The following is a 12717-nucleotide window of genomic DNA, read 5'->3' as shown; positions in this document are numbered from 1 at the left end:
CTTTTTTTTACAGTGTGGGTGTAGGTTTTTTGTTTGCTAAGTTTTTTTATTTTTAGATTTATTTATTTTACTTGTAATTTGTAATTTATTTATGGATAACCCCTTGAGATGAACCATCTCATTTTCGAGGGGGTCCTTACAGTACAAAGAAACCAACATCATAATATAAATCATCATTAAAGTAAATATACAACACAAGACTATAACAAACGTTTAGACACATTGACATTCATACACACACACACACTAACAATTCTTCCACAAGCCTAGTCCCTTCCCTTTTGGCCCATACCATAATCAAAGACAATCGGTGAACCATCTGCGAAAATGCAAATACAAAATCAAGGTATAAGTATGCTTACACACTTCCATATACACATACAAATATAGTAATAATAGTAACAATAAAAAAACTTGGTCTTTTCATTTTAATGTTTATTGATAAAAAAACTGTATAAAATAAATAGACAGCTTTTAATAAAAATAAGAGAAAAAGTTTTAGACCCCATTTAGAATATTTGACCAGTGCTGTTCTGGCGCCCTCTAGAGGCGCTATGCGGAAATTACACACTCAAGCCCTGAGAAGCACGTGGCTCTTGAGCACGGTAATGACTCCGGAAGTGACGATTTAAACCCTTTCCAGATCGAGGCCGGCAAGATGGCGGCGGACACGCAGGTTGGTGTGATTCGAACCGCTGCTGCATGATCATTAAAACACAAACTTTTCTTCTGCATCTCACCGCTTTCTTATGAGTTTGAACATAAAGATGATGTGTGATCTGCGAGCGCGTGATGTTCAGACACACCAGAAAGCGCTGTGCACGCGCGCTAGTGCATGAATGTTCATTAATAACGACAAACTGAGCATTAACGATGGCTGAATTGCATAATAAGCACATTTATCATGATCCTACTGTAATGTGTGAGAGATTGAGACTGTTGTAAGTGTGTAACCCACTAAAATGTGTATCTGCTGATCTCAAACACGCATTCACTTCAGTTTCCATTAAGAAAGTGCTAGAAGTATCATGTTTTGTGGACATGGTATCATGGTAAAAACATGATTTTTGAATATATAAGACTGTATTATCATGGTCATCTTCAAAATGCAGTGTTACTATACTGTGGTACTTAAAAAAAGCTGGTCAAACAATCACCTGTACCACGATAAGCATACATTTTGCCTAAACAACTTATGTAAAATTATAATAAATGAACATCCTTCTGTCAGTATATGATGCTTTCAAAATCGTTGGTATTTTTATTGTGTTGTTTTATAACAGCTTTGACTAATATGATATAATCTCGAGCATAGTAACAATAAACGTAGTGATAAGTATGGAAACAATGTTTTCCATTATAAGCTTTTGTAAGCTGTGCTTAAGATGGTAGAAACAGACCCAGATTTAAAATATAACCCAATACATGATATATGATTATGATGTAATATGATATATGTGTTTTTATTTAGATCAGCAGCGCTCTGATGGCTGTTATTTGTGTGTTTGTAGGGGCAGGTTTCAGACACACTGAAGAGATTCGCTGTGAAAGTCACTTCATCCAGCATTAAAGAGCGCAAGGAAATTCTTGGAGAATTGAAGGAATGTGTAAAAGGAAAGGGTGAGTTGATCTGTTGCTGTATCTGAAAAATCATATTATTCCTTTAGTCTATTGCGGTCAAGATCCAAAAGTCACATAAAAACACAGATAAAGCTTCACAACAGTTGTCCGTACCACTCGTACACTAAGTCATCAAAGGTCATACACAAGTTTGGGGTCAGCAATATTTTTGTTTGTTGTCTGAATGTTTTTGAAAGAGGTCCTTTTACGCTCATCAAATACAGTAAAAACTGCAATACTGTGAAATAATTTAGCAATTTAAAATAAGTTTTGTATGTGACTATATTGTAAAATGTAATTTATTCCTTTGATCAAAGCTGAATTTTCAGCATCATTACACAGTAAAGAACGCTATAAAGACGTCACGCTGCACGCTATCATACAGAAGACATTAAAGTAAGCGATTACACGGTTATTTATCGTGTGATTTGCCAGCGAAGTTTTTAAACATGTAATACTTATGAGTTCTGATACATACTGTCCTTCCACTGAATACCTTTCACAACTGTGTTGATAATGTCGGGTATAGAAAATCTTTGAAGTGACTCTCATGAGTACAGAATTGTGATGAATGTGGATCTATAGTGGTGTAAAAGTCGCATGAATTCCTATATGACTGTTCAGGTCGCCTTGCAAAACATCCGTCCTGTATCGGATTTAGGACTACATATGTGACCTGATCCAGCAAAATGAGTCACAGTGGCCCAAATTTCGAAATTGAGATTTTGGTATTAATGGAAAGAGAATACCATAAGCTTAGGGCTGGGTACCGAGTCTCGATACTTTTTAGGTACCGACCGAATTGCCTCGATACTATCGATATCGAAAAATGACATGTTGTTCGGTTCCAGATTTCGATACCTAAGGAGAGAACTCATCAACGTCAGTGCTCAAACAAATACATATGAAATGCACACACATAAACGCGACACACATAAATTCGCTCACGCACATACACACAAACTCTACACACACGAGACGCGCGGAACTCTCCGCGCACATACACATATGAGACGCGCACGCGCACGCACAAACTCTCGACGCACATACTTGTATGAGACGCGAGCACACACAAACTCTCCGCGCACATATTCATATGAGACGCGAGCACACACACATAATACCTTAAAGATGTGGAAAAGTCGATTAAAAGTGTGGGTACATTTCTCCAGGCTCGATGCCAACAGCGCGCGATGCAGTATTTGCAGTAAAATAATTGCTGCAGAGCCCGGTAACTTACCACGACAAACATGATGAAGACCTTGACAGTGCACGGAGTAAACATAAGAGCAGAAAGTTGCTCCGCCTTCGAATGGTAAATGAAGAGATACCTTGTTGATCACTCCAGTGTTTATATTGCAATAAATAATAACTCACTGAATGTACACTGGCGTTCAAAAATGTGTTGGTTAGACAGATTTTTTTTTCAGTAAGGATGCATTAAAGTTATCAAAGGTGACATTAAAACATGTGTAATGTTACAAAATATTTCGTTTTTAAATAAATGCTTTTCTTTTGCATTTTTTATTCATCAAAGAATCATGAAAAAATGTATCATAGTTTCCAAAAAATTAAGCAGCAAACTGTTTTCATATTTCTGAAGGGTCATGTGACACTGAAGTAATGATTTTGAAAATTCAGCTTTGACATCAATAAATTACATTTTGAAATATATTCAAATAAGATTTTAAATTGTAATACTATTTCACAATATTACTAAAGTTTTACTGTATTTTTTTATTTAAAAATTCAGCTTTGGTGAGCATGAGCGCTTTATAAAACATTTTTTATTCCTTTGTGCACTGGCTAAGGAGCATGAGTCAAACTGAAAAAATAAAACAAAATAAATAAAAAATAAAAGTTTTTCTGAGGTAATATGTTATGTAATCTTTTTTAAATGGATTTCATAAAATTGGTATCGAAAAAAGTATCGTTAGGAACCGGTATCGAAACTGAGGTATCGAAATTGGCACCGGATCGAAAGATTTTGAACAATACCCAGCCCTACATAAGCTTTCAAATGATATCCCAGTCCAAAGACATACCTTGAATGGTTGTAAAGATATACACATTTGAGTTATGGTCGTCTGTCCTCTTTTTCCAATTGAAAACCTGAGAAAATTGCTTTTAAAGTTTTTTTGCCCGTTTTTTGTTGATATCTTTCAAAATCCATTGCATTTAAAGGGCTAAACTATTTATTTTACAGCTTAATTAACATGACATTTCTCAAATTAATAATATTTAATCTTTCTGTGGAGATCTGCTAGCTTGTTTACAAAGAGCGCTGTGAGTCTGACAGGAGGATTGCTGGACCAATTGCGTGCCGGTCAGTCATAACGGGGCTTCCCATTGATAAATGATCACCGTTTGTGTACAATCAAGTTTTTTGATTGGTTCTATACATCGTTTAACACCATATTTGGAGAGCGGAGATAGCGGCGCTTTAGGGGATACCTGGGAAATGCTCAGAGGTGAGGAGAGGAGTTGAGAAAAACAATTAATTTCCAGCGAATTTAGTAAAACTTTGTAAATTTTAATAGTCATTTAAATACCTTTACTCAATTATCTGGACTACGAAACTTTGGGAGATTATTTTTGAATGTCTGTTCTTTGAAATTAACAAAAATAAATAAATAATGATTTCATGAAAAATATGATTTTGTTGTTTTCCCACAAAATCGGCCAATATCTTAAAATGGAACGTTGCGACTTCCGACTCATTTCGCCAGAGCGGGTCACATATGGAAGTGACACAAATCGGAATCGAAAAGATCAGATTGCATGTGGTTTGTGCTGTTCACACTGTCATGAGAAAATCAGATTTGAACAAAAAATTCAGATTTGGGCCACATTTACCTGCAGTCTGAACATAACCTGATTTGCTGATCAAGAAACATGTCTTATTATTATCAATGTTAACCTCATATTTCTATGGAAACCTTGATGTGTTTTATTTTTCAGGATTCTTTGAACAATTAAAAGCTCAGTAGAACAGCATTTATTTGAAACTGAAATAATTTGTAACATTATAAATGTATTTTGTCACTTTTGATCAATTTAATGTGTCTTTGCTGAATAAAAGTATTAGTTTAATTAACATTTTTTTTTAAAAATTAATGGTTTAATGAATTAAAGGTACACATGTATTCAGTGAAAATGTCAAGCTCTGTATTAGTTCTGAAATCTCATTTACACATGCACATATTCAGATGTTTCATAAAAGTCATAAAAGTTTGGAATGACGTGAGAGTGAGAAAATGACTTACATTTTTGTCTGAACTGTTTGAAGTCTGTAATTGTTTGTGGTTAAATTCTCTCTTCAGACCTTCCTGAGCCGGCCATCAAAGGACTGTGCAAACTCTTCTATCTCACGCTGCACAGATACAGGTGTGTGTGTGTGTTTTATAAATATATTATTTATTTAAATTCAAACTTGATAGTTCACTCATTTATTTTAATCAAATTTGTAATATTAATTTATTTTAAACACATATCATTTATAATAATCTAATTTGTAGTATTTAAAAAAAAAAAATTTTTTATTCTAAATATATAATTTTAAACAATTAATTTATTTTAATTTTTAATTTTAGAATAAGATTTTCATGCATGAATGTTAAAAAAACACATTATTTACCACATAATACTCCATTGTTGCGGCTCGTCTCTTCCCAGTCAGTCAGTAACGCTCAGTTTAGTTTCTCTCTATGAAGCCCCTCCTTCTGTAAAGCACACTGTGCTCTGATTGGTCAACTGGATCAGTGTGTTGTGATTGGTCAAGCGCTTCGAGCGTGTTTGGGAAATGTCCCGCCCCTTTCCATAACCGCCAGTTTCAACACACTACTAACTAACTCAACCAGGCCCCGCCCCTTTATTCTGCGTATTAATTATTTAAATGAGGAATATTGTGACGTGTCCTTTTTAAAACATTTGAGAGTGATGAAGGTGAATTTGATTTGTCTTCTCAGGGATGCCGCATCTCGGCGAGCTTTGCTCTCGGTCATCGAAGTGCTCATAGAATCACAGCCTGATGCTATTGCGAGCAACCTCCCCCCCGGTCTGCTCAGCTGCGGGGTGGTCAGCAGGGGCGTGATGCCTGGGTGAGTGACCGCACACATCTTATCGTTATCAGATGCAAATTTACCCAAGCTACGATCTATATATTTGATATAATGTCAAAAAATCCCGCAGGAAGAGCACAGCGTCAGGAGCCTGCTGCGCCCTGCCCTGGACCTGTTTGATCGTTCGGACTGTGTTTCCCACCGCAGACAAGAGACAAGGTGCCAACTGGAAGAAACTGGTCAGTCTCATTTATGTCTTTATTAAAGCTGCAGTCGGCAAGTCTGGCAGATTGAGGGGACTAAGCCAAAGTTTTGAATGTTTACAACTCTCATGCCCCTCCCCCACTACCGCGAGCACCCTCGAGCTCGTGAGCTCGTCCGTGCGTGTGCACATTTTCTCTTCGCCATCACGCTTTGTACAATCCAACACACCCGCGAATTTCAGGCGTGTGCATGGAGTGCGGAGCGCAACGTTTTGCTACGGTTTCCGGGTTGAACATCATGTTTCCTGGAAACGGCGTGCACCGGGTTTTGACATACGTTTTCTCTTGTTTGGTGGGTGTGTCAGAACTGCAGTCCAATCAGCAGCAACATGTATATAAAGCACGCGGTATTAAAGTGAACTCGCACAATGGGTTCAAGGAAAGTAATTTACAAATGTGTTCGATGCAGCTCTGTATACGCAATAACTGAGGATATTAGTAGACATGTTTGTCTTTTCATCCTAAAATGCGAGGCAAATGTTGTATCACAATAATTAGGAACCACAGTTTCCACAAATCCCTTCACTCGATTGGGATGTTCTCTTTTGTGCTCTGCGGCAAGTGCAGTAACTGTAACATCGGGCATATTTTGTAGTATTAAACACATATTTATACCGACTTCATCAGGCGCCGAAAATTCTTCACAAAGATCTAAAGATCTAAAGAAAGATCTTTATTCTAAAACCGGCTGATTTATGTTGTTCTGTCGGATTCAGTGAATATGATCAAAACAATCTTGCCGACTTCAGCTTTAATCATAGCTTAGTTTAGCCATAGTTCTAAACCTGTATGACATTTCTTTTTATTTAATTTTTTGAGATCTCTACATGCAGTCTGTCCAATCATATTCTCTCTTATCCAATCAGGTTGAGGTTCAGAGTTTGCTGCTGGCTGAGGCGGTGGGCGGAGCTTCTGGGAACGCGCTCAAGTCAATCAGCAAACGCTTTAACAAGCTGTGGAAGGAGGTAACGCTAAATTACCGTAATTCAGTCTGATGTCTCATACAGTGTTGTTTAAAAATGTAGGCTCGGTAAAATTTATTTGATAAAAATACTGTAATCTTGTGAAATATTATTGCAGTTTCAAATAACTGTTTCCTATTTGAATACTTGTAAATGTAATTTATTCCGTTGATCAAAGCTGAATTTTCAGCATCATTACTCCAGTCTTCAGTGTCACATGATCCTTCAGAAATCATTCTGATATGATGATTTGATGCTCAAGAAACATTTCTGATTATTTTCAATGTTTAAAACAGTTGTGCTGCTTCATATTTTTTTGTGGAACTCACACTTTTTTTTTCCAGGATTCTTTGATGAATAGAAAGTTAAAAAAGAACAGCGTTTATTTGAAATGGAAATCTTTTGTGCTTACTTTTTTGATCAATTTAATGCATAATTTCTGCATCAACATATACATATATATATATATATATATAAGTACAGCCTTTAGTTTTGTAGTAATAAACGTGTTTGTTTCTGCAGACCCCGGGTCTGGTGGATCAGTACATGAGCACTTTGCTGAGTCTGGATCAGAGCTGTGTGTCTCTACCTCTGCTGGGAGTGTGTGTGGACTTCTGCACTGCGCAGAAAGACATCGCCACCATCAACAAACACAAGGTGATAAACTCAACCTCTCCCACGCGTCACGTGCCATGAGACTCTAGTGGTGCTTCTGTCTCAATGTTTTACTATTTATATATGTTTCAGTATTTATCCGTATTTTGATTTCGCTTTTATTCTGATATGTTGAGGTTTAATTTGGTTTAATTTTTAGTTATTTTGATGTGCTTTTGTCTTTTTTATTATTATTTTTTTAGATAAATTTGGCTTTAATTTATTTTATTTTTAGTAATTTTAGAACTTCCACTCAATCATGACAACTTACAAAATAGTTTTAGAAGGTTATCGAGTATGGCAGTGTTATCACTTTAAAAGTTTAAAGTTTTTTATATTTTATTTAATTAGACAAAATCTATTTTTAATAATTGTGCTTTTCTTTAACAATATCAACACTGTTCTGTGTTAGGCGGCTCTCTTGGACCTGTACATGAAGACGGTCCTCATGAGTAAGACCAGACCGCATCCGCACATACTGGTGAGAATCTGTGGCGTGACTTGTTGAATCAATGTTCTTATGCAGTGTCGAGATCATAAAACCTAAAGCTGAATGTGTGTTTTCAGGTAAAGAGCGCCTCGATGCTTCGTCACATGTCTCACTCTGAGTTTAAGGAGCAACTGCTGCCCACGTTACAGAAAGCTCTTCTGCGCAGCCCGGAGAACTCCATTCAGAGTGAGCGAGACACTTCGGCTGTCACACACTACCTCACACCATCATTCATTACTAAGGGTGTCACGATTTTAAATCGAAATCGACCGAAATTAAGTCACAATCTTGAACTTTGAATAAAAAAATGGAATCGTCGATGCTGCCACGCCCCCATGTCACGTTCGGTCGGCTTGTCAAGCGAAAAAAAAAAACACGTGTGTTGAAGTGCTGTGAGTCAAGGGACTTTTACACATGACGCGGTATTAGGGTTGCCACCTTTGATTTGTGAAAAACCGGGACAGTCAGATGGGGAAAAAATGGGGGGGGGGGGGGGTGTTTGGTGTTAGGGGAATGGGAAAAGTCTTTTCCTATTCAGAAAAGTTTTCTCTTTTCGCCCATTCTGAGTTGCAGGTTGTAAATAGTTTTTTCTTTGACACTGGTGGCTCATCCGATTTTGTTGTGTTATCCTCCTCGTCCGTCTCTCCCCCCATTTCACACAATAGATAAATAAATAGATAGGTAAATAGAACGTTTTTAAAAAGCTAGCTAGCAACTGAACTCACGCTGTTTCATTTTGGATGTGTGTTGATGCGAGCGCGACCGACCGACAGCACAGGCAGTTGCTAGGCGATAAGTTGAGCTTCCAATCAAATAAAAGTAAACGCCTGGCATTGGCCAATCCACTGTTTTACCTGTTTTTACCCGTTTACGGACCAGGATTGGATGTACACAACCATGAAGAAAACAAAGTAACAGTAGACGGAAGCGGTTTAATTTGAAACCAGGAAATTCTACTTTTAGAAGTACATTTTCACAAAAAAAAAAACGCACTGCGCTATGAAACCCATTCATTTCAATGGCGTGTGCCGCTCGAAGGCGTTTTGTTTGCTTGTCGAGCCGTTGCTGCCGGGCGCCGCGTGTACACTAGAGAATGATGTGTTCGCAAACAACTGTTTGTTTTGTTGTGAACTTGAATGTCATCTTCTGTGAAGAAAACTGCAGTTACAAAAGAGAAACTAGATGGCAGGTTATTTTGCTTAAGTTTCCAATTGACTGAAGATATAAGTTATTGTTACATTATGTTCTTAATAAATGTTTTAAATTTGACAATGTAGTGTGGTACATTGTGAACAAAGGTCAGATATTATGCAAGTCTGGTCTAAAAATGGCAGAGCAACCTGTGCTTTAAAAAAAAAGAAGAGTAAAAATCGAGAATCTAATCGTGACACCCCTATTCATTACCACACAGATGCATCATAATATCATCATCACTGCTCAGAACAAATGATTATGATATAATGATACTGTCAGCGTCATTTTAGTACAATTGAAATACTATTATAGTTTTTATTCATATGTTGAATTATAATTTATTTGTATATGTATTAATCTGTTAATGTTAATTAATTAATAAAATACAACTGTTAATTGTTAGTTCAGGTTCATTAAGAACAGACACAACTTTTGTTTAGTTATGAATTAGTAAATGTTCAAATTAGAAGTTTTTTTTATATTAACTAACATAGTTAACTAATTGTAAAGTTTAAAAAAAATGTTATGTCTATTTATGTGTTTTTTATTCATATTTATTTCAGCTTTAATAATTTTTGTACTAGTGTAACTAAATTAAAATGAGATGTGTGTGTGTGTATATATATATATATATATATATATATATACCGTATATAATATTATTTCAGTTAATGTTTATTTTATTTAAACAACGAAAATGTTTTGTATGGTTTTAGTTAAATATAATAACCCTGCTTACTTTTAACTATTAAAAGGACAAATATTACAAAATTATATAGTTAAAAATATATATATAGTATTTCTGCCAGTCCATTGATAATAGGCCCTATGCACAGCTGCACTACTTCCTGAACTTGTGCAGGCTCCTTTGTTTCCTGTCTGCCAGGATTGGCCAAACTGATTAATCCAGGTGTGTCTGACCAACAACAATAATCAGACACGCATGGATTAATCAGTTTGGCCAATCCTGGCAGACAGGAAACAAAGGAGCCTGCACAAGTTCAGGAAGTAGTGCAGCTGTGCATAGGGCCTATTGCTTTTGTTTATAGAAATGCTCACATCAAACATATAAATAGTCTATTAGTTTCAATGGCAGGAATTGTTTTTTTTAACGTTTTTTTTTTTTGTGGAAACCTCCTATCTGTCTATCAAGCATGAACAAGATATTACTTATTACTATATTGATAGTTAATTTCCTGAATAATTCTGAATATGTCCATCTCTGTTATTGGTCTTTCCTCCAGCGATCTCCTCCATGTTGGCGTCTCTCACCCTTGACCTGAGTCAGTATGCGCTGGACATCGGGAAGGGCATCTCCAGTGAGTCGTCGTCAGTATGATTGAGAGGTTGGTCTGAGGTGTCACATGCAGGTTTAATATGTGTGTGTGTGTGTGTTTCAGGTCAGCTGAAGGCCAATAACCCCGAGCTCATGGACCAGGCGGTGGTGGCCCTCCAGAATCTGGTCCAACAGTGCAGCGACCCGAGCGCCGTCCAGGACCTCGTCAAACACCTCTTCGCCATCCTCGGAGGTCAGTGAGGACTTTATAGGTTTCAACGGTCATGTACTCTTAAAATTATGATTTCTATGAATGGAAAATTCATAGAAATAATCTTTAAAATCATTGTAATGTATACACTACCAGTCAAAAGTGTTAAAATAGTTAAGATCTTTTTCATGTTTTTGTGCTGAATTTTCAGCTTCATTATTCCAGTCTTCAGTGTCACATGACCCTTGAGAAATCATTCTAATATGATGATTTGCTGCTCAAGAAACATTTCTGATTATTAATTTAGAACCTCAGGACATTTTACTTTGTTTCCAAAACCCATATTTTTCTGAAAAACAAAATTATATCATTAATCTTTTGATTATTTTGGCGAAGTTTTATATTCATAAGACAAAAATAACTCAAAAGAAACCCTCCTATATTACCTTTTACAACACTGATCTAACAATATACTTAGAAACTCTTTCAAACATGAGATCACAAAACAAAAAGCTTATAAAACTTTTTTTTTTAAAGCTTTTCAAATACATATAACTGCCTTGATATTATAAACTTTTATTTTTATACTTTAGTTGATGTTATTCTCTGGTTAAACATTTTGAGCTGTATTTACAATGCTTTGTATTAATCTTATTTTTTTTATTGCATTGTACTTGAAATGTCTATAATTGAGCTAAAAAATTAAATAAAAAAAAACAAAAAAACAAACATACAGTATATGTTTTGTGACAAACCATAAATAAATGCATTAATCATTTTTGACAAAAAAAATTACAATACTACATACATTTTTTAAGAATATGTTTATTAGGTGAGGATGCATTAAATTGATCAAAAGTGACATTAAAGACCTTTATAATGTTACAAAAGATTCTATTCTTTCTATTCATCAAAGAATCCTGAACATAATGTATTACAGTTTCCACAATAATATTAAGCAGCAAAAACTGCTTTTAACATGATAATAATAATAATAGGAATTTATTATTAAACCCTTATTAAATCATTATTATTTAAAAAATAAATAAGTAATGGAAAACCACACCAGTAATCTCAGTAAAAATTATAATATGAAGCTCATTATCCAATAATCATTACACATCATCTCACACACATCACCAGCAGGGTTCAAAATTAGCACCATTTACCAGCCAGATGCTGGTAAAATATACAGGTGGATGAAAAGGTTAATTTTGAACCCTGATCACCAGATCCGGCTCACTGATAAAAGCAGGATATTTCTCATGATTGCTGTTGTTTTGCACAGGCTCAGAGGGGAAGCTGACTGTTGTGGCCCAGAAGATGAGCGTTCTCTCGGGTGAATATCTGTCTCATACGCCTGTGTGGACAGCCATGCTTTTACACACTGTTTTTCTTTTCTAATTGCTGGTCTTGAAATAAAGTGTCTTTTGATCATTGCTAATTTCCATCAGGAAACCGGCACTGCAAAAAATGCTTTTCTTACTTAGTAAGTTTCCAGTCCAAATATCAAACATTTCTCACATCAACATGCATTTACTAAAGTAGTAAAATGACACAAGATTTTAAGTCTTGTTTTCTGGGGGAATTAATCAAAATTAAGTGAGTTGATGCTTAAAAAAAAGGCAAAATTATCTGCCAATGGGGTAAGAAAAATGATATTGTTTCTGTTTGAATTAAGTTAATATTTTTCTTTCCCCATTGGCAGATCATTTTGCTTTTTTTAAGCATCAACTCACTTAATTTTGATTAATTCCCCCGGAAAACGAGACATAATATCTTATGCAATTTTACTCATCTAGTAAATGCATCTTGATTTAAGATTTTTTTTTTATTTGGACTGAAAACAAGACAAAAATACTAAGTAAGAAAAGCATTTTTTGCAGTGTTTTTTTTTTTTTTGCATACTGCTGCACTGCTCTTTTAGTGGTTTTCTGTATAACTTGCACTAGACAGACATCTTTGACCCCTGTGCTTGTGTCTAGC

General features: G+C 35.6%; 1 protein-coding gene across 1 annotated transcript in view; it reads left to right on the top strand.

Annotated features, from left to right (window-relative positions):
• The first annotated feature begins 600 nt into the window (after positions 1-600).
• The window catches only part of gcn1 (GCN1 activator of EIF2AK4), a 63198-nt gene continuing 51081 nt past the window's right edge, over positions 601-12717 (top strand). Inside the window, exons 1-12 of the mRNA XM_079636702.1 lie at positions 601-676; positions 1512-1620; positions 4944-5007; positions 5589-5720; positions 5812-5920; positions 6811-6909; positions 7429-7563; positions 7973-8041; positions 8128-8236; positions 10489-10563; positions 10645-10773; positions 12020-12070. Of these exons, the coding sequence (XP_079492828.1) occupies positions 659-676; positions 1512-1620; positions 4944-5007; positions 5589-5720; positions 5812-5920; positions 6811-6909; positions 7429-7563; positions 7973-8041; positions 8128-8236; positions 10489-10563; positions 10645-10773; positions 12020-12070 (1099 nt within the window). The 5' untranslated portion in view covers positions 601-658. The remainder of the gene's footprint in view (positions 677-1511; positions 1621-4943; positions 5008-5588; positions 5721-5811; positions 5921-6810; positions 6910-7428; positions 7564-7972; positions 8042-8127; positions 8237-10488; positions 10564-10644; positions 10774-12019; positions 12071-12717) is intronic.

The sequence above is a fragment of the Phoxinus phoxinus genome, assembly GCF_949152265.1.
Source record: "Phoxinus phoxinus genome assembly, chromosome: 15".
NCBI classification, from domain to species: domain Eukaryota; kingdom Metazoa; phylum Chordata; class Actinopteri; order Cypriniformes; family Leuciscidae; genus Phoxinus; species Phoxinus phoxinus.
This window is presented reverse-complemented; position numbering and strand designations above follow the sequence as displayed.